This window comes from Pteronotus mesoamericanus, unplaced genomic scaffold (genome assembly GCF_021234165.1).
Source record: "Pteronotus mesoamericanus isolate MK-2021 breed Mesoamerican mustached bat unplaced genomic scaffold, CSHL_Meso_final contig_192, whole genome shotgun sequence".
In the NCBI taxonomy this organism is placed as follows: Eukaryota; Metazoa; Chordata; class Mammalia; order Chiroptera; family Mormoopidae; genus Pteronotus; species Pteronotus mesoamericanus.
Window position 1 is genome coordinate 405377 of NW_026555082.1, and position 27700 is coordinate 433076.

At 54.6% G+C, this 27700-nt stretch overlaps 1 protein-coding gene across 3 annotated transcripts in view; it reads left to right on the top strand.

The window, feature by feature from the left end:
- EVL (Enah/Vasp-like) overlaps positions 1–27700 on the top strand; it is an 88518-nt gene that overhangs the window by 39779 nt on the left and 21039 nt on the right. For all 3 annotated transcript variants that reach the window (XM_054567662.1, XM_054567664.1, XM_054567663.1), the window contains exons 2-3: positions 3118–3286; positions 9986–10163. In XM_054567662.1, coding sequence (XP_054423637.1) covers positions 3118–3286; positions 9986–10163 — 347 coding nt within the window. The remainder of the gene's footprint in view (positions 1–3117; positions 3287–9985; positions 10164–27700) is intronic.

Below are 27700 nucleotides of genomic sequence, written 5' to 3' on the forward strand. Positions count from 1 at the left end.
TTCACTTACTGGCGCCTGTGTTTGTCAGACTGAGATGCAATGATCGTATCCAATCATAGGGCCCAGACACTAAGAAAATGTGGCAAATTGGGACTCGCTAGAGGAGAGTGACCGAAGGCAGGGGGGCTTGTAGCTTCGTCGTGGGAACAACGGATGAAGAACCGAGATGTCCCTTCAGTTGTGTGCTGAGCTGTCATAGGCTATCCAAAACACCTCTGCCACTCTGGAGGGCAGGGAGCAGGATGTCACAGAGCCAGGGGATTGCCTAACAACTAAGCCGATTCACAACAAGGCGGGCTGCTTCGAGGGGGAGGACCCCTCGCTGGCAGTTCTCATTCAGAGCCGCAGTGCGCACTTAGGCTGCACACCTTGGATTTGAGGGCGGATTAGGCCGCCACAAGGGTTCTCTTCAGCCCTAAGAGTCTACCGTGAGCATTTATCAGGGACCTGTTCTGTGCCAGGTCCAAGGATCACAGCAGAGAATGCAGCAGGCGTGCCCCTGCCCTCAGAAACCTGCACTATTGCGAGGTGCGCTGTTTTGGGTCTTCCAAGAAGCAGACACCAAGACCCTGCTGGTGTCCGTGGAGGAGAGAGGGAGCAGGAGCAGGCAGGGGGCCTCGGGCCAGGGTGCAGTCTGCCGTCTGTGAAGGGAAGAGGGCAGGAAGAAGGACTGCGTGGGGAACGCCGCAGCCCACGGCACACGGACTGATGGAGGGCTGAGCCAGGGCTTCCCCATCGAAGAGCCCTGTGTCAGGCAGGAATGGCCAGCCCTGGGGACTCTGCCCTGTTCAGTCACTGGCAGAGAGCAGCCCGGAGAAGCCTGGCCTCTGTGCAAATATGGTGGCCAGGCGGCTGGGACCATGGGTCACCTCTGCTCCGTAACAGGCTCTCTTGCAGATGTGGAAGGCCCACTTCCATGGCTGCCACCCAGGGATTCAAGAGAACAGTGCCCTGTCACACAGGACCTTCCTGTGTGGTCACATGCCAGCAGGGGCTGGAACTGGGGTTTCAGCTCGGGTTCCTCTGACTTTAATCCCAGGCTGCACCGCAGGCTCCCTCCCAGTCCCTGAGACAGTGTCTGGAGCACGCGCCTGCTTGCCCAGTGTCACTTAGCCACTGGGTGTATCAGTGGCGTAAGTGACACAGCTTAGCCCATAACTTGATCTCTGGTCATATTAGAATGAAACTATGATTTAAACCAGGGTCTGCTTGATTCTGGGTACAGTTTAATTTCTACCAGACTTCATAAGGACGGGGCCCAAAAGACTTAGCGAGGATAAGAGCAACTCCTCCTAAGCATATTTTCTTAAAAGACTTAAAAGACATGTGGTTTCAGCCTCCAGAAGGCAGAGAAAGCAAAGCGCAGTGTCGATTGTTTTCCCCCTGCCAGTAATAATATGGCCCTTTTCTGGGAAGACCCACGCCTATTTTGCTCATCACCGATTTCCCCTTAAATATATAGTGAACTATGGAAAAAACAGTGCAGCACAATTGCACCCAAAAAAAGCCATTATGATTTACTTCTGATATATCTGTCCACAGACAGAGCCCTCAACACAAGGTTTAGACAGCTGATGTCAAGCATACCCCAGACTCCGAAACCCCAGAGCAGAGCTGGGGGCCAGCAGCAAGTCCGAGGCCCAGCGCAGGCTCCCCAAGTGGGTTTGATCCCCAGCCCTGGCACGTGAAATCACTGCTGGACAACTGTGGAATGTCCAGGGGGATTCGTGGAAAGTGAAGTGAGGGCATACGTGTGGAGAGGCTTGTATGTGCCCTGTCCACTGAGTTATGGTTGAGAAGAGGATGATCTGTACTGGCCCTTTCACCGTCCAAGCCACCAGGGAACGGAACTGGGTCCCCAGGGCCTCAGCCTCTGGGACACGTGGGCGCTGGCTACATCGGCCAGGTTGACATTTCCAAGTCACTGAGGGACGTTCTCCTAAAAGCCACTAATCTGTTACCCAGTACCCACTGGGGCTGGGGAGGGGGATCTTTTTCAAATATTTGTTTCCCTGGCTTAAATATGGTAAGGGGTGTGTAATGTGACTTTTCCTGACAGCTTGGCTCACTGTTATGCCAGTCCATTATTGTACACACTTTTGCTTCTACTAAATTAATTGAACCCAAATTGTCGTTCTTTAACTTTTGTTTCTAATTCTGATTGTTGTGTTTGTGTGGCCTCGCTTTCTAACAACGGCCGCTGCTCGCTGTGGCTGGCGTGCCTGCCTCTCACAACCGCATCTTACCTTTTTAGTTGGGGGGTTGTGCGGTGCTAAAGGCTGAGGCGCAAGCGGTCAGGGCCCCGGGTTCACGTGTGAATGGAGAAGCTGGGGGCTCCTTCCTCGATCTTTGTGGTGACCGTTTCCTTTCTCCAGGGGCTTCTTTTGCTTCTTCCCTGGTCTTCTGTCATGTTCCAAAGAGGTGAAGTGGCTTACTAGTAACTGTCTTCAGCAAAGTAGGGTGCAGACATCTATTTATTTGGATTTATATGGCTCTGCTCTGTAAAGAACACCTGATGGTTTCTTGTCTACATAGCTTGTAGGAGGGCACCCTGCCATCGTATCATAAACTGAGCATTTTTTTGGATGTTGTGAAGAATACTGTCTATGTCCTGTGCCCTAGAATCATACAGAACTGGTTGGAAATCCCAAATTTAGTCACTGAATACCTTTGTGAATTTGTATAAATTGTATCATTCCAAGTCTCTAAGCCACTATTTTGCACCTACAAAATGCAGCCATAATGGCTGTTTGCTAAGTGGTGAGGCTCCAGTGCTTCAACGCGTTGCCTGCTGTAAGACAGTGCCTAGAACATGGCAGACCGTTGGCTGGGTTGTAACAGTAATTCCTTTCATATCCAAACGCCTTTTCCCCTAAAAGGAAAGCTGTGTTTTCCAAGCCATCAAAAATTTTGGCACTGAAAACTCCACTCCCCGTGGCCTTTGGAGAGTGAAAACTCGTCGCCTCAGCACAGCTCCCCCGTAGACAGCCGGGAGCTCTGGCAATCCGAAAGGTTCTTTGTGGCAAAGAGCAGTTGGCCCCTGACTGAGAAAAGGGCCCCGCCAGCTTCCAGCCCTCGTGCCTGATGCTGACACTTGAGTTTTCTCTTGCTCTGCAGTGAACAGAGTATCTGCCAAGCCCGGGCTTCCGTGATGGTCTACGATGACACCAGCAAGAAATGGGGACCAATCAAACCTGGCCAGCAGGGGTTCAGCCGGGTCAACATCTACCACAACACTGCCAGCAGCACCTTCCGAGTGGTCGGGGTCAAACTGCAGGATCAGCAGGTGAGTGCCGCGCGTCACGGGCGGCGCCCCCGAGCCTGCACCCGCACTCTCACGCACACGCGTGCACATGTGCACGGACTCACACAGGCGTGAAGTGAAAAGAGGTAAAAAATATAAAAGGTCAAGATTTGAAGTCAGAAGATCTGGGTTCAAATTCTGACGCCAGCCCTGGCCGGGTGCTCCATTGAGTGGAGCATCATCCCCATACGCCAAGGTGGCAGGTTTGATCCCGTCGGGGCATGTGCCAGAACCCACCAATGAAGCATAAATAAGTGGAACAGCAAACTGATCTCTCTCTCTCTCATCAAAAAATAATAAAGGTTTTTTTGGTTCTAATTTAAATTCACATTTTTTTTAATTTTTTTATTTAATCTTTATTGTATTTTTTTCTGTTACCATTTAGTCCCCTAAGAAAAGTGTTTTTTTTTTAATTCTGACTCCATATTCTCATACACCGAGGTATGAGACCTTGAGCAAACAATCTTTTCTGAACATCATTTTTCATATCTGTCTCATACAGACAATAATCCACACTCTGCATACCTCACTGTGTTATTGTCATATTGGAATAAAATAGTAGATGTGAAACAGCTTTGAAAATATATATTGTACAAACATGTTAGTTTTATTTTATGCCTACATATCCATAAGCAACATGATAATGAAGATTTTTGGTTTATCAACCCCTTAAGTGTTACTTTGGAAGGAATATCAAGATAGTGTGAAGACTCCAGGAGCATTTCTCTCCCTAATAATACATCCTGGACAAATCAGATGAGATGGTTTGTGAACACACCTGACAAGCACCTCCGCACATACGTGGTTGAGACCGCCTCTGTCAGGAAGTCGTGTGCACATAACTAAGACAGAGTAGACTGATGCAACACGAACCAAAATAGCGGCGTGGAGAAAGGGTTCGTGTGGCCTGACCACAGCGGCTTGGGTTCACACTTCACTCCTCTCCCTCCGGTTCTATTCATAGAGATTGGCAGGGACAGTTTTAGCAATGGAATCAACAGACCTATAGTTTCAGCATTGGTGAAGAACTCTGCCTAAATAGCGTCTCGGGCATCCTTTGCTGGTCAAGCCATGGCTAAGTTGAGCAGCAGGTTAGAAAGGATTCTTTGCAAGAATCCACATGTTAGCAATTAGAAAAGAGAGAACAGAAACTTAAGACTCTATTTTTAGTGGGTTGCAAGTTGAATGTGTTTCTGCTTTGGCCAAAATAAGTTTCAGATTCTTGTGGCTAAAAGAGACATCCCCACTGCAGGGCCCCTCATTAAGGGGGTCTAACCTGGAACTCCTGGTACCTTTAGGGGCACCCCTTCCCCTTGTTGATGAACCTTACTGATAGGAAGGTTTCTCTAAAAGCCTTCTAGAGGCTCTTTCCTGTTTCTCCAACTCATTGATTCCAGCTCTGCCTTTTAGAGGCACTCAACACCATACCCTGAAGGACAGGTAGCACCCTACCTATCTTACACATTTTTGTAACACCCACGGGTGGGGGCTGGCACAGCATGCCACCCGGTACCCCACACCTGTGACATAGGCCTATTACCTGGTACAGCCTCGGAACCCCAGTGCGTGTTCCCCAAGTGCTTGCTTTTCCATGACCAGCTTCCCATTCCCTTCTTGCCTCTTGGTTGCCCTCCCGGACCCGCTGTGAAGACCACACAGTGTGCTGGAAAGGGCGCGGACTGGAGAGCCGGATTCCTGGGGCCCTGCGCGCGTCCTGGTCTCGGGAGCCTCCTGCGGGTGAAGCCACGTGTGAGGGCTCCCTGGGGCGCAAGCCTTTGCCCTGGCGGAGGCGCTGGCAGCAGCCTTCCGCGACCTCCTGGGCCGATGCAGGGGCTGCACTGGCCCTACCTGGGAGACCTGGGGTGTGACGGGGGGCTGCCAACACTGCCTCCCACCGCACTGCGGGCGCGAGGCATGGGCCTCAGGGCGTGGTGGGGATTCTCCCCCAAAGGGTGGGGCATGGTTGCCAGGGACACACAAGGGTTTCTTAGCAAACCAAGCCGTCAGTGAGAGTGGCGGGAAACCTAGTTCACAATAACATTTGTGGACCTCAGGAGAAACGACTAATTTTCACAGGTCTGTCTCCAGTCAGTATGGATTACAAGGTCAAACACTTTGAGGGAGACAGAGATTCCTGGTTTTATAACCAAATAGGGATATCTTCCATGTTTAATTTCTCTATATCTTAATGAGCATTTTTCATATCTAAATAACCCCATGGCAAGAATTATCACCAAATTGTAGTAGCTATTATTTTTATTTAATTATAGTTATTTTTAATGCTTATTTTCCCTTTAACCTTTATGTCCTGATTCTGTCTGTCTGTCACTGTACTCAAAGTTGTGTTTACTTTTGCCTTTTTGACTCAAGTAGAAGAGCTACTTTCAGTACTTCTTATAATGCAGGTGGTACATTCTCCCAGCTTTTGTCTGTCTGGGAAGGCCTTTATTTCCCCTTCATATGTAAAGGATCACAGATGGGTATAGTATTCTTGGCTGGTGGTCCGTCTCTTTTGCTATTTTTAATATTTCACTCCGCTCCCTCCGGCCTATAGGGTTTCTACAGAGAGATCTGACACTAATCTGCTGGGGTTTCCTTTGGAGGTTCCTGTCATTTCTTCCTTGGCTGCCTTGAAAATTCTTACTTTAGGATTAACTTTTGACAGTTTATAATGTGTCTTGGAGAAGGCCTTTTTGTGTTGAGATAATTAGGTGTTCTGTTAGCATCTCATCCTCAAATGTCCCATTTCTTCCCTAGGTTTGGGAAGTTCTCATCAATGTTGCTTTGAATAGGCTCTATGTTCCCATCTACCTCTCTTCTCCCCCGGGGATACCCATGTTATGTGGCTTTTCCTAATGGAGTCAGATCATTCTCATAGAGTTCTTTCATTTTTTAAACTCTTCTCTCTCTATTCCACCTGAATCATTTCTGAATTTTTATCCTCAAGCTCACGAACTCTCTTTCTTATCCGGTCTGCTCCACTCCCAGTGCTCTCTTGTGCATTCTTCCTCTCAGTCATTAGTTCTTCAGTTCCAGGATTTCTGTTTGATTCTTTTTTTATAGCTTCTGTCTCTTTGGTAAAGTACTCCTTTTCATTCATTTTATTCCCAAGCTCATTGAATTTCCTTTCTGAGTTTTCTTGTATCTTGTTGAGTTTCTTCATTACTGCAATCTTGAATTCTCCGCCATTTACATCTCAGTCTCCCATGACTTTGAGATTTGTTTCTGGAGACTTGTCAGTTTCTGTACATCTCTGAACATTTGAGATAGTGTACTCTTCTTGTTAAGATAGATACTGTTTTAACCTTAACAATTCAGTAGGTTGATTCTTAGAGGTCTTTCTTTTGTATTCCAATAGATGGTGCTATAGAGCAAGGTTTTGTTTTCTCTCACCCCACTACTTGCGCCTCCTGGGTCACCATGGGAGTGAATGTTCCCCCTGAGCCCAGGTTGACTCAGTCTTGGGGCACCACCATCATGGCGGGCACGGGGGAGCCAGGCCCTCGAGCAGCCGCACTGACCCCTGTTGCTAACGGCCCTATGGCCCCAGGCGCCACTGCGCTGTTAGGTGCATCTCGCAGCTGCCCCTGTGTCTGGGGCGGGAGCTGTCCTCATGGCCCCAGCGCCGCTCCTGCCCCTCTTACCTTCGGCTGGGCACGGTGCGAGCGCTGCACCCTCACTCCTGCACTGCTGCTGCGCTAGCTGGGGCCTTGGCGGCCGCCGCACTAAACCTGCAGACACGCTCCCTGTCCTTCCCTCTGTCCCGCATCCCCTGCATGTTCCCCTACGCTCACCTTCAGATGGACGGATGCGTGGATCTCTCGGCTGTGTTTGTGTGTTGAGCAGATGAACCTTTGCTGGATGATAAATGCCCGACTTGTAAATTTAAGGGGAGATAAAAAGGGTTCTTCTCACTCTTCCACGATGCTGATGTCAACAGGAAGTATAAATTGAGAGAGCCTCTCCGAAAAATGATTGGACAGACCCTACCAGAACTCAGTGTGCACCTGCATCCACGAAAAGACATATGAAAATATTCACTCTTTTATTCTTTTTTTGTTTCATTTTTTAAAGATTTTATTTATTTATTTTTAGAGAGGGGAAGGGAGAGAGAAAGAGAGGGAGAGAAACATCAGTGTGTGGTTGCCTCTCACACACCCCCCCACCGGAGACCCAGCCCACAACCCAGTCATGTGCCCTGACCGGAAATCAAACCAGTGACCCTTTGGTTCACAGGCTGGCATTCAATCCACTGAGCCACACCAGCCAGGGCATACTTTTATTCTTAATAACCAACAGCTGGAAACTACACAAATGTATGTTGACAGGAGAATGGATTAGGTGTTTGTGGTGTGTCAAAAGATGAAATGTTATGTAGCTAGCAATCTAAAATAATTAAATACTTATAAACGCAATCATGTGGATGAATTGTATAGACATTATGTTGAGTGAAACAAAACATACCGTAAAAATCCATTTCTATGTAGCTCAGAAGGCAGGATCTGCCTTTTGACCCAGCGATCCCACTGCTGGGGATAATCCAAAGGAATCCAAAACCCTAACTGGAAGGGACGGAAGCGCCTCTGTATCCATCTCAGTGTTATTTACAATCTCCAAGAATTGGAAGCAGCCCGAGGGTCCATCAGTCGATGAATGGGTAAAACAACTGTGGGCCAGTTATGCAATGGAATACTACTCAGCCATAAAAAAAGAAGAACCGTTTACCCTTTGCAACAATATGGATGGGCCTAGAGAACATTCTGCTAAGGGAAATAAGCCAGTCAGAGGAAGGCAAATACCACATGATGTCATTCATATGTGGAATCTAATGAACAAACTGAACTAACAAGCGAAATAGAGACAGATTCCTAGTTAGAGAGCACGTGACAGCTAAGAGGGGGAAGGTAGAGGGGTGGAGGGATTGAACAAAAATGAAAAAGAACTCATGGACATGGACAACAGTGTGGTAACTGTCGGGAGGGCGGGGTATGAAGGGACTGAATGGTAATGGGGAGAAAAACAATAAAAAAAAAAAACCTCAAAAAAAATAGGCAAAAGTAACTGATGGTGATAATAGTCAGAAACATGGTCGTCACTGGGGAGGAGCGTGGGGAGAGAGGTATTGGATGAAGCTGACCAGCTCCCCCAAGTGGACTTGCAGCAATGCACACGTTCCAAGCAGAGTAAACAAAGGAATGGAACCGCTGGGTAGACACAGATTTTTTACTGTCAGCCCACTGTGTTCCCTGGACCCCTCTCTCTCTTCACTGTAGGATAGGCCTAACCCACCTCCCACTGGCTAGGACTAAGAGCCGGTCCGGGTAGCACCCGCGCTCTGGCCTCTGGCCTCACTGTCCCCGAGAGCACAGCGCATGGGGCAGTGCAGGGGGCGGTGACCAGAACCCCCATCACAGGGCCCGGCCCGCCAGCAGGGTGTCTGGGCCGCGTCCCTTTGCATCTCCGAATCCTTTCCTGACCAGGGGCACAGTGGACAGAGTCCATCTGCGACTCCAGATCCCAAACCCTGGAGCCGCAGCGCCAGGAGCTCTGAGAAACCATCTTGCGCCTCTCCTGGAGCAAAGTGCTTACCGGGACGTCACAGAGGGCCCGCCACTTCCATCCCGGGGACTTCCTGTATCTCAGCGACACTCCCTCGCAGCCGGCCGTGTGCCAGCGCCGTTAGTTCACACTCAGAGTTTAGTCCTCACAACATGCTGCACTCAAGGGGGCCACCCCACAGCCACATCCCATTCTTCCCCATTTTACAGATAAGAAAACTGGTGACGAACAAGCCCTGTGACGTTAGCGCAGGCGACTCCAAGCGGGGGTGGGGGAGGGCTGCACACTGCCGGCCCCGCCCCGCCCCCCCCTCAGCGAGCCCCGCTTGCTGGGTGTGGCAGTTGAGGGTCTGAAGGAGCAGCGAGCAGAGGCTGGATGGGCCCGGGAGGGGGTCCCGCCTGCTGATGAGCGCCTGCATGGCTGGGTGCTGTCTGGTTTTCTGGGGGCTTTCCCTGCCGGGCCTGGCATTGATCCTGGCAGTCCGTTGAGATTTCTTGATGGATTAAAATCAAGATATTAATAATGGTATATATTGGTGTGGCATATTTTACCTTCTCCAAGTGATCCTTTTAACTAAAAACCCATTTATTAATGCATTTCAAGTACTAAACATGCAGAGGGCTCTGGGAGGCATAAATACTGATCTGAAAAGACTCTTGTCCTTAAGGATCTTTGTGTCTGGCAGTCTGGTTAAGATTATGTATCACAATGTGACCTTTACAGTAATCCCATGAGGGCAGAAGAGCCGGGATTATCAACCCCATTTATAAGTGGAGAGACTGAGCCCCAGAGAGGTGCAGGGACCACCGTGGGTGACGTAGCTGCGAGGCAGGGCCAAGGCCAGGGTCCAAGGAAGCTGACTCCCAGCCCAGGTCTCTTGTCTGGGGGCCGTGCCTGCACGGCGTTACCGTGAGATGGAGTAAGCAGCTTCTCAGCCTTCAGAGCTCCGCGGGTCAGGGGGTCAGGTTGAACGGCTGCTGGACACACTTCCCCCGGTGACCCCGCCCACCCACCCATCCTCTGGGTGCCCCAGGGGACACAGTACCCTCGCCCCGTAGCAACTCCCTCCAGCTCACTTACCTTTTATTTATTTAGACGCATTTCTCCCTCTTCTCCCTCCAGGTTGTGATCAATTATTCAATCGTGAAAGGGCTGAAGTACAATCAGGCGACACCGACCTTCCACCAGTGGCGAGACGCCCGCCAGGTCTACGGCTTGAACTTCGCCAGCAAGGAGGAGGCGACCACGTTCTCCAACGCCATGCTGTTCGCCCTGAGCGTCATGAATTCCCAGGAGGGAGGTAAGCAGGGCTCCGCGCAGCGGGTGCTGAGCCCCTCCCTGCCGCCACAGCTCTGGGTCTCAGGCGCCCGCATCCCACGGCCACACTGGTGTTCTGTGGGCACGCGAGAAAGTGCCGCCTGACTCCAGGTTTAGAGAGATTAACAGTTTAAAGGAAGAGGGGATGATGTGGGCATCTCTTGCCATTCGTGAGCTACGGATTCGCTCTGATGTGTTCCTAGAGCCATCTGTCCAGACCTGGTTTACATTGGCCACCCTGCTTCCACGTTCCAGAGCGCGCATTTGGCAGAAATGGGAGGGAGTGAGCAACAATGTATTCTTGAATTCAATTATTTACATGCCTAACAAACTTGGACTATATATTTACCAAGTATAAGAGCCTGGTGGCAGACTATATAGGAAGGGCACAGAAGAGTCCTTCCCCTCAAGGCGTTGGTTATTTCGGAGTAGACAGATTCCTAACCTGCCAGTCACCGTGCCCTGTGATGAGCGCTGTATAAGGTAGGAGCACGGCACTTGGAGTAACTGCCCGTCTGGACTGCCGGGGGCGGCTTCGACGGGTGGTGACGTTTGAAGGGTGAGGAGGCCACAAGGCAGAGAAGGGAACGGGCCCGAGGCAGAGGGAAGAGCACAAAGAGGCATCCGGGCATGAAGCTCAGCATGTGCTGGGCAGACAACACTGCCGTGTTCCCGAGCCCCAGGCCCATGGCGTGAGGGGCCGGAGGGGAAGCTGGGAGGGGGTGGCCTCGCGGTGAAAGGCCCCAGCGACGTGGGAGGCCTGGACACGCTTGATGCTCGGTGCAGGCGGGGGCGGGGGCGGGCGGTGCTAGCGCAAGTGCCTGAGCAGGTCAGCTAAAGCCGGGAGCAGAAATGCATGTGGCTTTCATTGGAAATTTGCGGTGTTAGCTCAGAGGGAGGAGGGGGACTTTCGAGGGTGTAGGTGACGGCCACAGATCCAGTCCTGCCCTGGACTGCAGGTCTTACCCCAGCGGAACCTCCTCGTGTAAGGCCCCCGTGGGGGCTCCCCTGCAGGGCACGAGCCCTGGTTCTGCTGAGGCCTTGGACACGCGACTCCATTTTCCTGTGCTTCATTCCCTGATCTGTAAAAGGGGGAGGGCATTGTTTTTACGTTTTGGTGAGCTAGAATGTAAACCATTCAGCAGACCGCCTGGCATAGATCGATCCCGTGTCAGCGTCTGGGCATCGCCACTGTCACTGCCACCGCTGCCGTTACAGCTGGGGTGGGAAGTGGCAGGACCTGGCACTCAGAACTGGACCGAGGTGGCTTTTGAGCATCTATTGTCCTGATATACTGCAGCCGTGGGACCCTGTTTAAACTGTAGGGGAATTTTGTGAGTAAATAAAGACACGCTTTGAGTACGCTTCCTGCAGGTTACACACACAGAACAGAACGTGCAGAGTGCTTTCCTGCCGTGACGTGGTCCTCAGGTGTGTGGATTTTCTGCTGTTGACTTGGGGTGCGTGGCAGGGAAGCCCCTCAGCTGCAGCGTGCGGAATGCCGCCCAGGGCGGAAACACTGTGGGCACGAAGTCAATGTCCACGAAGCGTTTTTTCACCCAAGGGCCTGGGACTTCGCGGTAACAAGAGCTGAGTTAAAGTTCCATCTGCACTACCTCTCCGCCCCCAGATACGAAAGTTAAACTTATCTGTACGCATGGACACTTTGTGGGGCAAGAAACAAAAGAAAAAGGTTTTAATTGAATCAGACCACTGACTCTTTCAAAGCAAGCACTTAAATTAAATGAAACCAGTTACTTAATTAAATTCGCTGTAGAATCTCAAGGAAACCCGCTAATCCGCTTCTTTTTCACAGAGGAAGGCTGCGACCCACCTATTAGGAGGAAACAGCTTATCTTGGTCAGGCAGTAATTCAGGTTTGGGACCCAGACCACCTCCGGGGGCGGATGGATGTCTTCGGTGGGGTCCAGGTGGGGCCACAACGTGAGCGTGGCCTGATTTCACCCTTGCACCATGAGCAGCGGCTGCCCGTCTGGGTTCGTCGGCCGTGGCCTGACCTGCTGGGGCAGGCGAGCTTCGGTGCAGGGAACTGCTGAGCCCGCTCGGGGTGATGCTTTGTCCTCACCTGAGACATGACCTGCGGGCAGCAGGTGCACACATCTGAGAAGTGCAGCTGGAGGAGCTGTGACATGTGTGTGCACCAGGTCCTCCCCCCACCACCCTCACAAGGACAGCCAGGATGTCACGTCTGAGAGACAACAGTGGCTTTGCCAGTGTTTGAACTTCCCTCTGTGCGCACTGCATGCAGAATGTGTACGTCTGTGCGTGGTTTCTTCCCCTCGATGTTGTCTCTGTCACCGGTTCCCGTCACTGCGATGTGTGACACTGACGCAGCCTTCCTGCTGTCGGTGGTTCAGCCTTTGGTGCTCAGGCCAGCACTGGAAGCCCCTCCCCCACCCATCTGTCCCCTCGCTGCCAGCTGATTGTGACGTTCCCTGTTAAATCCCCCCATTGGGAAATCGCCCCCGCTGCTCCCTCCCTCCCTCAATGAGAAGCAGGTTGCTGTAGTGAAAAAAGCACTTGTTTGAGGGCAGCTAGATCTTATATTAAGCCTCTGCTTTGCCACCTGTGGCCATGGTCTTTCCTGAGGTTGTTGGAAAGATTAAACCTGCGATGTTTATAGAGCCCTCAGTGTATAGTGCCTGGTATGTCATACGGTTCTTTCCCTCTTACTCTTGTTAAAGGTGGTTCTCTTCTGTGAGTTTCCTTGTCCTTCTGTGTATAGTGTAGTTCTAAGTCCCTCTCACAAAGGGGTGGAGAGGATTCCAGGGCCCAGCGTGGCGCCTGGCACCTTGGCTGTGCCCACCCATGACCCCCTCTCCTCAGACTGCTCTGCGGGGGCAGCGCGGGCTCACGCCTTCAGGTCGTGGTCTTTTCTAAGCTCAGCGTCTCCGCAGGTCGGGTCTTAGCATTCCCACAGCTCCACCCTCGTGTGTGGACAGACACTGGCATGGCTGCCTCTGGGTTGCACACCTGCCAGAGATGAGACACTGGATACAAACCTGAAAGCCACTCGGACGATCCCAGATGCCGAGGACTTACTGCTGAACAGCGTTCCTGTCCCCCTTCTCAGCCCTGAGTCTCACCACAGCCCTGTAGGTGAGTCCCAGGTAATATTAGGAATGGCCAGGAAGCCAGGCTCAGAGAGGAAAGTGACTTCCCTGTAATTCCACAGCCCAAGTGTTAGCGGAAGTTAAACCCAGAATTCACTCATTGACGCAGGTCATGTGGTCTGCATGCTAAAGACAAGCGGGGACCGTGGCTTCTGTCTGTCTTTGTTCCTGTCTGCCTCTCAGCCTAGTGAAGCCACTGTCAAGCCAGGACTCTAACATTCTCTAGAGAGAGCATGGGCACAATAGAGCACTGTCTTTGTTCTATGTGGAAAAGACAGGCCTTTGACCCTTGAAAGATCTGGTTTTCTGACATTGTCACCAGGACGATTGCTAGGGGCAGGTAAGAAAGACCCTGAGAAGAACGTGGAGCAGCAGGCTGCACTTCACCTGCAGAGAGTCCGGGTCCATGCAGGAGGCGGGCTCCCACGTCAGCCGCGGTCGCTGAGTGAGGCAGTCCTTGCTTGTGACCGAAAAACAGCAAATACGGACAAGCAAACAGCAAGCACCTCTTCTCCTGCAACCCAGAGATAACTAGTGACACTCTGTCCTTCCAAACCTTCCAGTGTTCATGCATGAGTGGAAACTGTCCCCTAGAAACAGCCTCTGCGTACCGTCCTCTAACCTGCCTGTCTCAGCTAGCTCTACGGTACGAATGTCTTTCCACGTGCAAGAGGTTGGATCGTCGCACCATTTAAGTGGCCAGAGTATTGCATTGAGTGCCCTGAGAGAGGGACTGTGGTTTAACCAGCCTTCTGCTTTTAAACATGTAGGTCAGCCCCCTTTCCCCATTACCTCCATGTCGCAGAGAGAGAGCTCTCGTATGTTTATGTATTTGTGTGTTTGCTTTGCATAGTGCATGTTCACCTTTGCGCACTTGTCCAGTTATTCTTGGGCATACTTCTGAGTCAAACAGTGTATACATTTTTAAGTTTCCGTATATCTTGCCCAGATGCCTTGCAGAAGGGTGTGCTGGGTTACGCCCTGTCTAGCCCTCAGGACAGTCCCCCACTGCCTCAGCCTTCCCCAGCACGAGGCGTGCGCGCTCTATCTGGTCAGCCTTAGTAAACGCAAAGACAGGAAAACACCATTTTTATCGGCACTTCTGTTTAATAGGATAGGTGGGCATTTCCCATGCATTAACTGGCAATCCCATTGTTCCCATTATTTTCCGCGGTAGCTTTAATCAAGTGCAGTGCAGCCCAGAGGGACGCAGATTTCTGCACCTTCAGGGACCCCTGCGTAATCCCCCGCCCCCCGAGTATGTGCATCCTCTCCTGACAAAGGGACCTCGTCGTTCCCTGGGCAAGTGCATGGAGGTGGCCTGGTGTCATGCGGGTGTGCTTCAGGCTCAGCGATGGATAATAAATATGCCTCCCTCCCTCCCCAAGCTGCCGTCAAGGGGCGTCTGCAATGCCTCGCTCTCCTCCGGGGACCTTGCCGGGGAGGAGGCCCATTGTGGCCCTGGCCACGCGCATGTGGGAGAGGCCTTGGTGGTGTGGAGTTGGCAGACCCGACTCTGGGCCCGGCCACGCCGGCAACCACGTGCGCCTGGGCAAGTCACTGCCCCTTGCTGGGCCTCGGTTTCTTCATCTGTAACGGCTGGTGTGTCTGCCTCAGAAGGAGAGGACGAGTAGGTGGTGGGGTCCGGAAGGCTTCTGAGCACACAGCGCAGTACAGCGTGAGGGCCCGTGATGGCGACTAGCAGCAGTGGCTTGGCCGTGCCCCGTTCAGCCGAGGCACATGCCTCCCCTGCCACAGAGCCTGAAATCTCTGGGGCAGTTCGGCCCTCTTGGCGTTCACTTGAGAGCTGGGAAGAACCTGGCCTGGAAATCAGGAGCCTGGTTCATGGCCCAGTCAGCTACCACCTTGCACATGGCTTCAGGCACGTTTCCTCTCTGGCAGGCGTTGGGGCTGGGCCAGACAAGTCATTCTCAACAGGGATGGCTGGTGTGGGGAAAAGGCGTCTGCATGCTGCACGGATGCACAGCTTGCTCTGCGTGTGCCCCCGGCACATGGAAGTGACAGACTTAATTATCTGAGCCAGAGCTGAACTCTGTTTTAAGAAAAAGTCTTTATTTTTTTTTACCAGTTTTAATACTTGCTGAATATCTAGGAATGCAACCACCACGTACTTGAAAAGAATATGGTGTTTTAGTTTATTTGTAACTTTACTAGAATTGGTTTCTGTTTTGGGAGCATCGTCACCTGTGAGGTTTGTCGTCGTCCACAAGACTCCCCAGCCTTCCCTGGAGGAGACGTGAGCCTCTGACTGCGCCCCCTGGTGTCGGGCCTGCAATGTGCGCTGTGTGGGTTTATTACAGATTGCTTCTTATCTCGCCTGCAGAGCACACTGAGGTGGTTTTTTTTTTCTAATTTACGTGTGTAAGTTATCTCATCCATGAGTTTCACATCAAGATCATACAGGGAACATCCCAAATGTTTGTCATGAAAAGGGGTCGTTGTGTCCGAAAGGGTGGACCAGAAGGTCTGCGACAATCAGACTAGTCCCTTCCAGCATCACATCTGGGGTCTCATTTGAGTGTCACTTGACGGTGCCATGTCGATACACAGTGTCTGCCGTCTCAGCCGAGAATACTGGACCCGAGGGGGGACCCAAGGTGGCCCAGGTTGGGAGGGCAGCCGGGTGAGAACACGGTGCCTCCTCCGTCCCGACTCAAAGAGGCAGTGTTGCGGCAGGCCGGACCCCGCCCTCCTCCCCAGGTCCTCTGCCTCCAGGGCTCGCTTCCGACGCCAGGGTTTCCCGAGGCGACGGGCTCAGATCCCAGCCTGCCCCCCCACCCCCACCCCGCTCCTGCCTACTGCAGATGCCATCACAGACCCATGTTGTCACTTGTGCCTCGGACCCACAGGCTGTAAGTCCGAGGTTCCCATGACCCCCTCCTCGGGTTCAGTTAACTTACTAGAGCAGTTCACAGACCTCAGGAAGACGTTTCGCTTATGAGATCACTGTTTTACTATAAAGGATACAACTTGGGAACAGCCAGTTGGGCGAGACGCCTGGGGCCAGGTGTGGGGGCAGGGCCCGAGCACCTGTGCCCTCTGGGCGCTCCACGCTCCACACTTGGCACCGTTTTCTACTCTACCACTTACGAGCCGTGTGACCTTGAGCAGGCCCCTTACCTGCGGAGCGGGGTGCCGGAGGACGGCCTGGCACAGTGCCCTTGGGAGGCACCTCGCAGGCGGAGGCGTCCAGGAAACACAGCTCGCTTCCTCGGGCTGCCCCGCCCTTTGTCCCCAGACCAGTGCTCTCCCGTGGAACTGCTGCGGGCCCCTGAAACTTTCCAGAGTGGTGCACGATCGTCTCCATTGTTCCAGGAGGACAGGGCCCTAGTGGCACCTGAAGTGAGGCCCCGCGATGACGGGATCCAGCCACCTGGTGGGAGAGAATGTCTGAGAAAATCTTTGTGCAAAGCCTCCACTGGGGTGGTCCAGGTGGGGCTGAGGAGGGGGTCCAGGGAAGGAGACCCAGGGAAGAAACAGCGTGTACATTGTGCAGACGACCAAACTGAGACCCGGTGAGGGGCAGTTACCCGCACAGGGCCCCGTGGCATGTCAGGCAGAGCTGGGGCCTGCACCAGAGGGTTCTCCCTCTGTCCCAGGCGCTCAAATTTGACAGGCCCGCTCCTGCCTAAGGAAGTAGCGTCCCTGGGGCCTAGGGCCACCGTGGGGCTTCAGGAGGATGCAGAGGGATACGAAAGCCAGCCCTCAGGAGGGCTGGTGGGGGCTTGCTTTTGTCCGTTTTTCCCCGTTGGGTTCTCTCTAATGAAATCCAGTCAGGCCTTCCCAGCACGTGGTGCAGCCTGCCCTTGCTGGGAAGCTTCTCCCGCGCCCTCGCCTTAGGAGCCACGGCAGCCACAGCAGCCTTCAGCTCACTCTCCTACGGCCTCCCCTTCCTGACTGTTGACTCAGGGCCACCGGGGCCACCGCGGACCGAAACAGGGTCCCTGTCTCAACTCCCACTAAGACCCCAGGAAACTCTGTCCAAATCAGAAGATCTGGCAACCCCCAGCTCATCACAAAGTCCTACATACCCCTGTGGGTGACCAGGAGTGACAAGGGCAGCCGGCCAAGCTTCTCGCTCTGACCAAGCCTGCGTGTGTCGGAGAGAGCGCAGAGAAGGCCCACGAGCCCCTCCACGGCAGGTATCAGGCCCTCCGGCCGGACCACCAGGGCCCGGGCCCATGCACATGGCTAGTGGGCCCGCGGTGCCCAGGGCCACAGGAGGGACAGGGGTGCTGGAGTGCCTGAGTCCCAGCACCCGGGCTCCTGTGGCAGGACTGGCCGCTGGGGCAGCAGCATGAAGCCCATTCACGGGCGAGGAGGCAGGAGCCACCGGCTGTTGCAGACAGGCTGTTCAACCTTGGGCAGGACTCCTCCAAGCCTTGTCTCCTCTCTGCAAAATGGCACGGTAACATTTATCTCAAATGGGGTCATAGGTGTACGGCAAGGCTCAGTGCCAATGGCAGGAGGCCAGAGCGCCTCGCATACACGCCCACGCGTGGGGGTGGGAATGTGCGTGTCCCTCAGAGGCCGTGGGCACAGGTGAGGGGTAGGAGCCTCGGAACAGTAAGGTGGCGGCAGAGGGCAGGCAGGGCCGGAACAGGAGCACTGCGGCCAAGGGCGCCTCGGTTTCCAGCTGTGGGGTGTGTTGCAGTGAATTTCAAAGTGGTCATTTTGAGCAGTTCCAAGGGTCCACACCCTGATGCAACCAGAATAGATTCCCTTTTCTATACCCACTGGGACTGAAACAAGAAAGAAAAACCTCGTAGCTCAAGGGAAAGCCACGTGGGGTGAATTAAAATACATGGTGAAGCGCTTGTTTTCATCAGCCTCTCAGAATACAACGGTATAGCTGTTTCTTAGTTGGTTTGCTTGTAATAACATTACTGGTGTATCTCAGATATGGCTGTCCTGGTGCTGGGTGCTAAATGTCCTCCCAGCTTTTGCAGCGTCCATGTGCTTAGCCAATGCCCGGGACAGCATCCACACACGCCAGGGAAGGAGCCGGGCAGGGCCCACTAGGCAGATGGCCATTTCCTCACCTTGCCCCTCACAGGAGCTTAGAGTCGGGGCCAAGCTTTGCTTCTCACAAACCTTTCTATTGAAAATTACTTACCATTTTCTCCTAAAGAAAAAGAAATCGCAGGCTGTCTTACTCACCTGAGATGCAGGAAGTAGGCCCCACCCCGCCTACCTGAGCAAGGCGGCTGCTCCAGGCCCACACCAGAGCCCTCCTTCCGCGGCTGACTGCCCTCTGGTGGCCGCTTCCTGAGCACCTGGCCTGCTGCTCCTGGCGCAGCCTCTGCTCCGAGATTTGCCCTGGGAGCAGGCAGGCCATCCCTCTCCCGCCTTCTGGCCGAGTGAAACGGCTATGGCCAGCTGCCCGAACGCCCCGGCCCACTGTCCCCTCTCACTCCCCCTACACTTAAACACAGTGAGGCCTTTCCAGCCACGGGGCAGGACCCCCTTCCCCTGCGCCCCACGGAGCTTCTCTTGTGCCCCCATCCTGACCATGAACACCACTTGGCACATCCTGTTGTCCCAGCGTGTGAATCCACTTGGGTTGGGAAGTCACACAGGGTCCTGTTTGTTCACAGGACAAACCTGCCCTCTGTCTAGCCTGTGAGTTCTTGCTGCATCCACATCAGGTGGGTGAGCAAACAAAGACCCCAGGGGCTTGCCAGCCCTGGGACCCTGAGCCCGAGCCCGGGCCCGGCCCCACCCTGGGGTTGCACCACCTCACCCCCATATGCTCATTGTTTCCCCTCGCAGGGCTGGAGCAGGACCCTGACTGGTCTTCGCCTCCTTTAATCTGTCCTCCCTGCTGGCGCTTCTCACGTGACCTTCCTAAAGAACCAAGGTCATTTCGACAAGGCTCTTGCGGCCTGGCCCCTGCCTCATTTCGGTTCTCCCCTGCCTTGTGCCGCACCACGCCAGCCCGGGCCGTGCGCCTCCCTCCCGGTGCCCTGCCCATCTGCCGCCAGCCTGCTCTCACGCCGCACGCTGCCGTCCTTCCGGGTTGCAGCTCGTGATTTGCCTTCCAGATTGTGAGCCCCTCGAGGGCAGGCGCCCTGCAGAAGGGCTGTCGCATCCCGGGTGTTTGGTGAGCGCTGGGGGGCGGCTGGGGGGTGGTTTGCCAGTTTGTTCCTGTGTCTGTTTTGTGTTGTTCACAAGCCTGGCGCTTCCTGCCGTCACAGCACCCTCTGCAGACCACGACGACTCTCCTGAACCAGCACCGCTCGCAAGCCTGTGACACTGGGCGCAAGGTGAGGGGTGCTATCTGTGATTGAGGGACATGGCCAATAGAACTGTCTCACACAGAAATCGCACCCGTCACCTTGGCCCGCCTCTCACCACCCCTAGCCAAGGAGCACGCCAGCCCCGCAGCTGCGGGGGCTCTGCGGTGCGTGTGCACTGGACGTGGGCTTGGACAGACCTCGGTTCGAGGCCAGCTTGTGCCAAGGGCGTGTGTGCCCTCGGACAAGTCGGTTCACCTCTCTGAGGGCACTCCTACCTCACAGGGTTGTTGTGAGGAATGCATGAGATGATGTTGGTGGAAAGTCTTTGTTACCTGTAAATTACTATAACTATTTGAAGTTGCTTTTTTAATATATTTGACAAGTTAACCGGATCAGTTCCTGGGGTGGCGCCAGCAGCCTATGCTTTGGGACACCAGGTAGCCAGGCTGCTTGGACGGGGCCCGGGCCCGCAGGACGGGGCGCAGGTGGGGAGGGCCAGGCGGTAAGGAGGATTCCGGGGGCGTAAGCAGACCTCGGTGGCTCGGTGGTCCCAGGAGAGAGTCTTCCTCTGCACGTTGGCGGGCCTTTGTGTCCCTCCTGGGGTCCCTAATTTCAGAACATCCTGCCGCCGCCATTGTCTCCCTTTAAAGAGCTGCTGGTGCACTGGCACCTCACATCCTGAGTAAGAAAGACCTCCTGCGAACACCAGCCCCAGGCTTATCTCCCTGACAGGAATGGGGAGGTGTCTTGTAGATCGGCCTGGACCCCACACCCAAGAAGGGCCGAGACAGCAGATGGCCCGCTACAGACGGCTGCCTCGCAGGGCCTGCCCGATGTGCGTGGGTTGGGCATGGCGGTTGGGTGCGGTGAGCAGCCTGTGGGTGGCACAAAAGACTGGCACAACCTCTGGAGGCAGATGACAGGGCGCCAGGCCTGTATTCCAGGCTGTCATGCATAGCAGCTGTGAAACCTTGAGCAAGCCATTTCACGCCCCCCACCAAGCCTTAGTTTCCTCATCTTTAAAATGGACTTAATGACTGCCTACAATGATGTGAAGTTGAGATGTTCCCAAAACAAATGGGAATGTGATTGCTGAGCTGTCAGCACCCTAAGAAGTCAGGCTATACCCTGGCAAGGTAGCTCAGTTGGTTGGAGCGTCATCCCTTACACAAAAAGATTGCGGGTTCGATCCCTGGTCAGGACACATACGTAGGTTGCGGGTTTGATTCTCAGGATGGGTATGGGAGGCAACTGATTGATGTTTCTCTCTCACGTTGATATTTCTCTTTCTCTCTTTCTCCCTTCTCTCTCTAAACAATCAATGAACATATCCTCAGATGAGGATTTAAAAAAAAAACAGAAAGAAAGAAAGAAGGAAATCAGGCTGTTGCTAGAGCACCCAGTTCCAAGGCACTGTCCTCAGATCTCACCCCTCCAGATGGCCGGAGTCATGCGTGGCACAGGAGGCAGCAGTGACGCCCTGGGGGCTAAGTCCCACGCTGCCCAGGTCATCTGCTGTACATGCCCCCGCCTTCCTGTAGGTTGTTGTGCTGGCCTCGTCTCTTTGGGTCTTCACAGCATCCTCCTGAGATGGAGGGAGACATTAAGAATTGTGTCCCCACCTTAAGGATGAAGAGCGAGAGCTCACAGCAGTAAGTAGCTTGCCCAAGACACAACAGTGAATCTCCTAATTCTAAGTCCAGTGTCTGCCCACTGGACAAGATTGCCTCTCAGAGAGGCCCGGTCAGCTCATGGCCCCATGGCTTTGGAAATCGTAACGCTGCTTGGTCGTGGGTTGATTGTGACAGGAATTTATCCTGGCCCGTCTTTATAGCTGAGCACCTGCACCTCCGAAGTCAGAGACTCCTCAGCATCTGTTTTCTTTTTTCTCACCTACCAGATATATAATACCTTTCCTAGAGAATGACAATGTCACGGGTCAGCATTCTGCCACGTTCAGCACACACATGCTATAAGAGCCAGCTCAAATACCTTAATCAGCAGCCATACCAGGGACTCAGAAACCCAGGCACTGAAGTTGGGCTGCAACTCGCGTTTCCAGAGTGGATGGGCTGTGAGCATTTGAGGACCTGCCCCGCTGGCTTGTCTGCTGCCAGCCTTCCTTCGTCCATTTATTCACTCAACACGTAACTGAGCTCTTGCCAGAGCCACCTACTTGATTTGCCTGCTTCTACACTCAGCCCAGGATCGTCTGTTCTCCCCACACAAGCAGATCTTTCCAAGTCCAGGTCAGCCCTTGCTCAAGGCTCTCCAGGGGCTTCCAGTCTCACTCAGAATCAAATGCAAATCCTCGCCGAGGCCTGCAGGGACCTACCTAGCCCTGGCTGCTTCCCCCGCACTCTCTGCCTCACCCCCTCGCTGACAGTCACACCAGCCTCCTTGCTGTCTCCCCGAGCAGGCCCGCGTCTTCCTGATGAAGGCCTCCACACCCGGTGTCCCTTCTGCCCAAGGTGTTCATTCTTTCTTTTTAAGATTTTATTTATTTATTTTTAGATAGAGGGGAAGGGAGAGGAGAGGGAGAGAATCATCGATGTGTGAGAGATACATCAATCAGCCACCTCTTGCACGACCCCACCCAGGGACCTGGCCCGCAACCCAGGCATGTGCCCTGACTGGAAATTGAACTGGCGACCTTTCGGTTCACAGGCCGGCGCTCAGTCCACTGAGCCTCCCCAGCCCAGGCAGGATGTTCTTTCTTCTGCTCCAGCATCACCTACTCAGAGAGGTCGCACCCACACACCTTCCACTTCACTTCTCTTCCCTGCTGGGCCTTCTGCCATGGCTCCTCTCCAGAACCCAAGTCCAGGGAGCAGGTTGTGCACAGCTGTGTCCCCAGTGCCTCGCTCGGTGACAGTTGAGGGTGCGTGAATGAGCACCAGCTGAGCACCAGCTCGGAGCCAGGCCCCAGCACACAGACACATGGCTCCTGCACGCACGGAGCCCAGCCAGGTGCAAGAGAGCGTGAGTGTGGCAAGTGCTATGGCGAGGGAGGATGGGGCCTGCGGCGCCTGCAGAACAGCGGGGCTAGGCAGGAGCAGCAGGAGGCCTGGCTTGGAGCCTGTGTCCGTGGGCCTCAGAGGGCAGCCAGGGGGCTGCCTTTGCTCTGTGTGATGGATGGTGTGGCCAAGAGACCCCCAGCCTACGGAGCCCTTGGCAGTCTGTGTCATGAGAACTCATGCAGATTTTACTTTCTACTCTGAATATTTCCCTATTTGGATTACTGACCAGTAGAACTGTGCCCTGGAAGCGTGGTCAGCATTCTCCCCGTTTCTCCACTTACCCCCGGAGCGTGCCAAGCCGTCGGTGCCCACCCCGAGCTGGAAGGGCCGGTCTGGCGTAGGAGGAGAGGGCCAGCGGCAGGCGGGCCTCTGCAGCAGACGCAGGAGTGGCCGGCACCAGTGCAGGCTGTCCTTAGAGATCGGGTCTGGGCATGGCTTCCCTTCTTTGCTTCCCTCCTTGGGTATAAAAAATGGGGAATAAGTGATGAAGACCTAAATACAGTTAATTAACACATTTATAGGCTTGTGGTGTGAAAAGGGGCCTCATAGGTCCTATCAGCAAAGACTTTGTTTGGTCTTGCAGACGGAGAAGCCGGGTCAGAAACTTAGACTCTGGCAGAACCGGGGCTTAGGCCCAGCTATTTGCCTGATTTCGGTAGCATGTGTCCTTCTGGACTCCCTTTCACAAACACTGGTGTTGAAATGTCATTCCTCCCTTCCTGGGGCTCCAGCAGCTGGAGGGGGCCAGGCAGCCCAGCCAGGCCTGAGCCCGCTGGGTGTGGACACTGCCTGCCTGGGAGGGTAGGGAAGTTGAGGATCCCAGCTAACACGGCTTCTCTGGCTGGAGGTGAAGAAATAACCCAGGAACCTGCTGCGCCCTCAGCCTAGGCTCAGTTGCAACTGCACCTTCAGTGTCTCCGGCTGCTTCTTCCTAACATACACTGCTCTTTGAAGCAGAAGTGGTCTGTTGCGGGCAGGCAGGCCATGAGGAGGATTTCTGACCCCCGGATACTGCTCCTGAGGCCTCTCCTTTGGGCAGTTTTCACATGACCCATTGCAGAGTGACTTCTGAGGAGACAGGACGCTCACTGTGGCAGCGTGGGCTTGGAGGCCGCCAGCCGCCGTTCTGGCTCGGACTCCGTCACTCACCAATTTGATGCAGGCAAATTTTTAATCTCTCTGGTGTCCGTGGCCCAGTGGGGTAATGATAGCACCACTTGGTGGCCACTTTGTGAGATGTGTTATCAGAATTTAATAGCCCTGGCTGGTGTGGCTCAGTGGATTGAGCTCCAGCCTGCAAACTGAAAGATTCGATTCCAGTTTGATTCCAGGCCACGGAACATGCCTGGGTTGCAGCCCATGCCCCGAGTTGGGTGCCTGTGAGAGGGAACCAATCAATGTAGCTCTCATGCATCGATGTTTCTCTCCCTCCCCCTCTCTAAAAATAAATAAATAATGCCTTTTTTAAAAGAATTTAATAGATACACATATGAGATGCCAATCATTCAGAACTACCTAACAAGGAAAGAAACAGGCATTGTTGGGTTGCACTCTGTCCGACTCTAGGCTGATATGAACTTGTCATTGATCCACACACCAAGGCAAGTGGTGCTTTTGCTAATTTTTCACCCAGGAAAACGGAGTAAAAGAGATTCGATAACCTGCCTAAGGTCAAAGAGTAAATGACAGAGCCAGGGCTCAATTTAGCTCTACACAGCTTCAAGTCCCTGTGCTCAGAACAGCGCCTGGAGCCTGGTGGGCAGTCAGTGAATGGGGCTGCTGCCACTGGCGCCTGCTGCGCCCTCTAGCTCAGCCCCATGGGTCAGGGGTGGATCAAGGCCCAAAGACGGGAAGTGACTGGCTGCTCCAGGTGCCAAAGCCCACTAGAACGGTACATTAGTCACCTGGAGAAGGGTTTGGGCCTGCAGGAGGCAGTTGCATGAGCCCAAGTCAAAGAGAAGAGGCTCCAGCCTTCCTTCAGGTGCCCTTCCCAGGCAGCGGGGGAGGAGGCAAATGCCTCTAAAGTCCAACGTCGTACCTTACACAGTCCTGCATAGTTCGCATATTTGCATTTTAGTCCAGGGAAGTGAAGAGGGAGCAGTCAGCATCCATGAGGGCAGACTGTAAAGGAGATGGTGCCTGACCCAAGTAGGTCCCCAGTAGGCAAAGGGGAACTGGAGGAGTGGCTGGGATCTGGGCCAGGCAAGTTAGGCTTTCCCAGGGGAACCAGCCGGAACCCCGAGTCTCCTGGCTGGGGAATAGCGTGGAGGAGCTGGGCTTTCTGACGTTGCGTATGAAGGCGTGGGCACAGGCACAAGCCTGGACAGAGACCAGCTCAGGCTGTGGGGAAGCCTCCCCAGGAGAGGGCACGCGTCTGAGACCCAGGCAGGGCAGAGAAGGTGACCTGAGAGACGGTTTGCGGGAGGAGCAGCATTGCCTGGGGACAGGTAGAGGGGGCGAGCAGGAGAAACTGCAGTTGGACTGGGGAGCAGGCATTGCTTTCGTGAGAAGGTGCTGGCTGGGGTTTCCCACACAGAGAGCCAGAGGTGGTGCCGAGTCTGCGCACCCCGTGCCAGAGAGGGGCAAGGCATGGACTTTGCTTTCCAGGAGCTCACCGTGGAGTGCAGCGAACACAGCTCCAGGGTGGGCGGGGCGGAGCCAGAGAGCGCCCCTTGGGGACAGAGGCCCATCCTGGGTCCTAGTTGACACCAGTGGGCCCTGTGGGTTTGCCAGTTAGGGAAGTGCCAGTGGAACAGCCACGGTGCCCACACATGTGGTGACAGTAAGGCTGGTGGGCAGGTTGAAGGATCCACCGCCTGTGGGCCTTGGAGCCGGTTGGGCGGGTAAAAAATACAGGACCAGCAGGAACAGATTAAGAGAGCAGCAGGCATGATGGTGAGGAAAGGAACAGCCAGCGGGGCACCTGGATAGAGCCTGGGAGGAAAGGGTGGCCCAGCTGAACAGCACCCGGGGGTTCTTCCCTCGGCCGGTCACCTGTTCCCTTCTGGCTCCGCGCCCACTCTGTCTCATCCCATCGTGCACAGGGGACAAGAGGAGAACCATGGCAGGAGGTTTCCCCTGGCAGACCCTCCCCTGGGGCCCCCAGCGCTCACTGGAATCGGGTAGACGGGAGGGTTCTGATAGGTTAGCTGGGAAGCCGCATTAAAGATTGAAGCGCGAAGCCCATCTGACGGCCGCCGTGGATCGGTTTCCCACTGCAGGAGCCAGGCGGCCGAGGAAGGAGAGGTAAGTGGCCAGGATGCGAGGAGCGCGCCTCCCGGACTGCGCCCAGGGGCCCGCCCGTAATGGTCAGCAGGGAGTGGACCTTCCACTGCTTCTGCTTCTGCCACTGCGACTGCACCGTGCTTTGCAGAGTGAACTGTAGGTGACGGGGCTCTTCCCTCTCCTTCCTGCTCCTCAGGGCCTCTCCTTCTGCTGCCGGGCAAGGGTGGGGGTGGGGTGTAAGCTCTGGGTCTTGGGGCCAAGTACCTGCCATTGACCCATCAGAGGGCCGGGCTGCGGTTTGCACTCAGGCCTTGCAGGAGTGGCGGGCAGGAGCAGCAGCATGCGGACTGGGCTTCGGGGCATGTGGGCTCCCGTCCCAGCGGCACTGGTCACTTGAGACGCATGTGGTCTTGTGAAAGTCACTCACTCTTTCTGAGCCTCAGTTTCTCCATCTATAAAATAGGTCTGATAGTCCCTGCCCTAGGTGAGCAGATTACTCACAAAAATGATGCAAAGGAGCTTTGTCACAAAGGTGTGACAGATTTTTACTACACTTTATTCTGAGATTCTTTTCAAGGTTCTGTGTCCTGAAGTGAGCCTGTGAGGAAAGGGACGAGCGCTGTTTTCCTGGGGAAATAACTGGCCTGAGGACCGCAGCCTGTGCGGTTGGCCGTGGCCTGGCCTGGCCTGGCAGCTGGGAGATCTGGATTCCAGCTGCTTGCCTGCCATTTTGGATGTGTCCCTCCCTTTATCGGGGACTCAGGACCCCTCTGCATGAGGAAAGGGTCTGGCAGGGGTGCAGCTTGCCAGCACCCGGGCAGCATGGCCGGCCTGCTGCCGTCCTTGTCACCGTGGGAAGGCCTTTCCTCTAGTGCACCAGGCGGGCGCTCCTGACAATGGCCTTGGGCTTCAGCCCTCTTAGGATTGCAGTCCCACGTCAGTATCTGCTGACCTTCCAGGCGCACAGGCCACAGAGACGCTGGCCTCTTAGATACAGCGTTAGCCGTCGGTCACCATGGGGTTGCACCAGAGCCGGCAGGCCCAGCGGGGAGGGCCTCTTGCAGGGTTGCGATGGCAGGCACACGAGCTGGCTCCACTGGCCCCGAGTCCAGCAAGCGGCCTCACTCACCAGCCCGCTGGGGGGCATCCCTCCTTAGTGAGGACCGGGCAAAGAGGCCACTAGAGGCTTCCCACAGGGTCACTCCAACGAGCGCCTCCACTGGCGCTGACCTTGGGAGGCAGCCGGGGTTTGTCTGCTGCTGCACCCAGCTCAGGGGGGCGGGGGCAGCACTGCCCGGGCTTCCTGGGGGGAGGCAGCTGCGGGGTGCAGCATGCCAGGTGGGCAGAGCCCTCGGCTGGGAGGCACCCGTCCTGGGCACTGGTCCCAGCTCTGCCACCAATTCCTGTGTAGCCTTGGCGGGTGACTCAGAAGTGTTAGACCCAGATCACAGGTTCCATTCCCACCTGGACACTTGCTTGGCAGCAGGAACCTTGAAATGAGAGAGGAAGGCATGCTAAGGACTTGGCCTGGGAAGGCTGCCTCCCCGCCCCCCCGTCAAAGCGGCACTCTAAGTCAATTCCGAATGGAGGGACCTTCTGGAGAAAGGAGAGGAGCCAGCCAGGAAGATGGCGCGGGGGGAGGGGAGCTCAGGGGGACTTGGGACTCTGCCCAGCCCGGACCAGGTGGCTGTCGTTTGCTGGCCAGAAATTCCATCAAGCCTCACTGAGCAGGTGCTGGATCCTTTGTCTCTGGAACTTCTGGGAGCTCAGGTTCCATCTTTTCAGGAGGCTAACTCGAAACCGACCCTGTCCCTCCGTCCCAGAGGAGCCAGGGCCGGCGTCCGAGGGCCTCATAAATGTTAATGGGCAGGCAGGAGGACG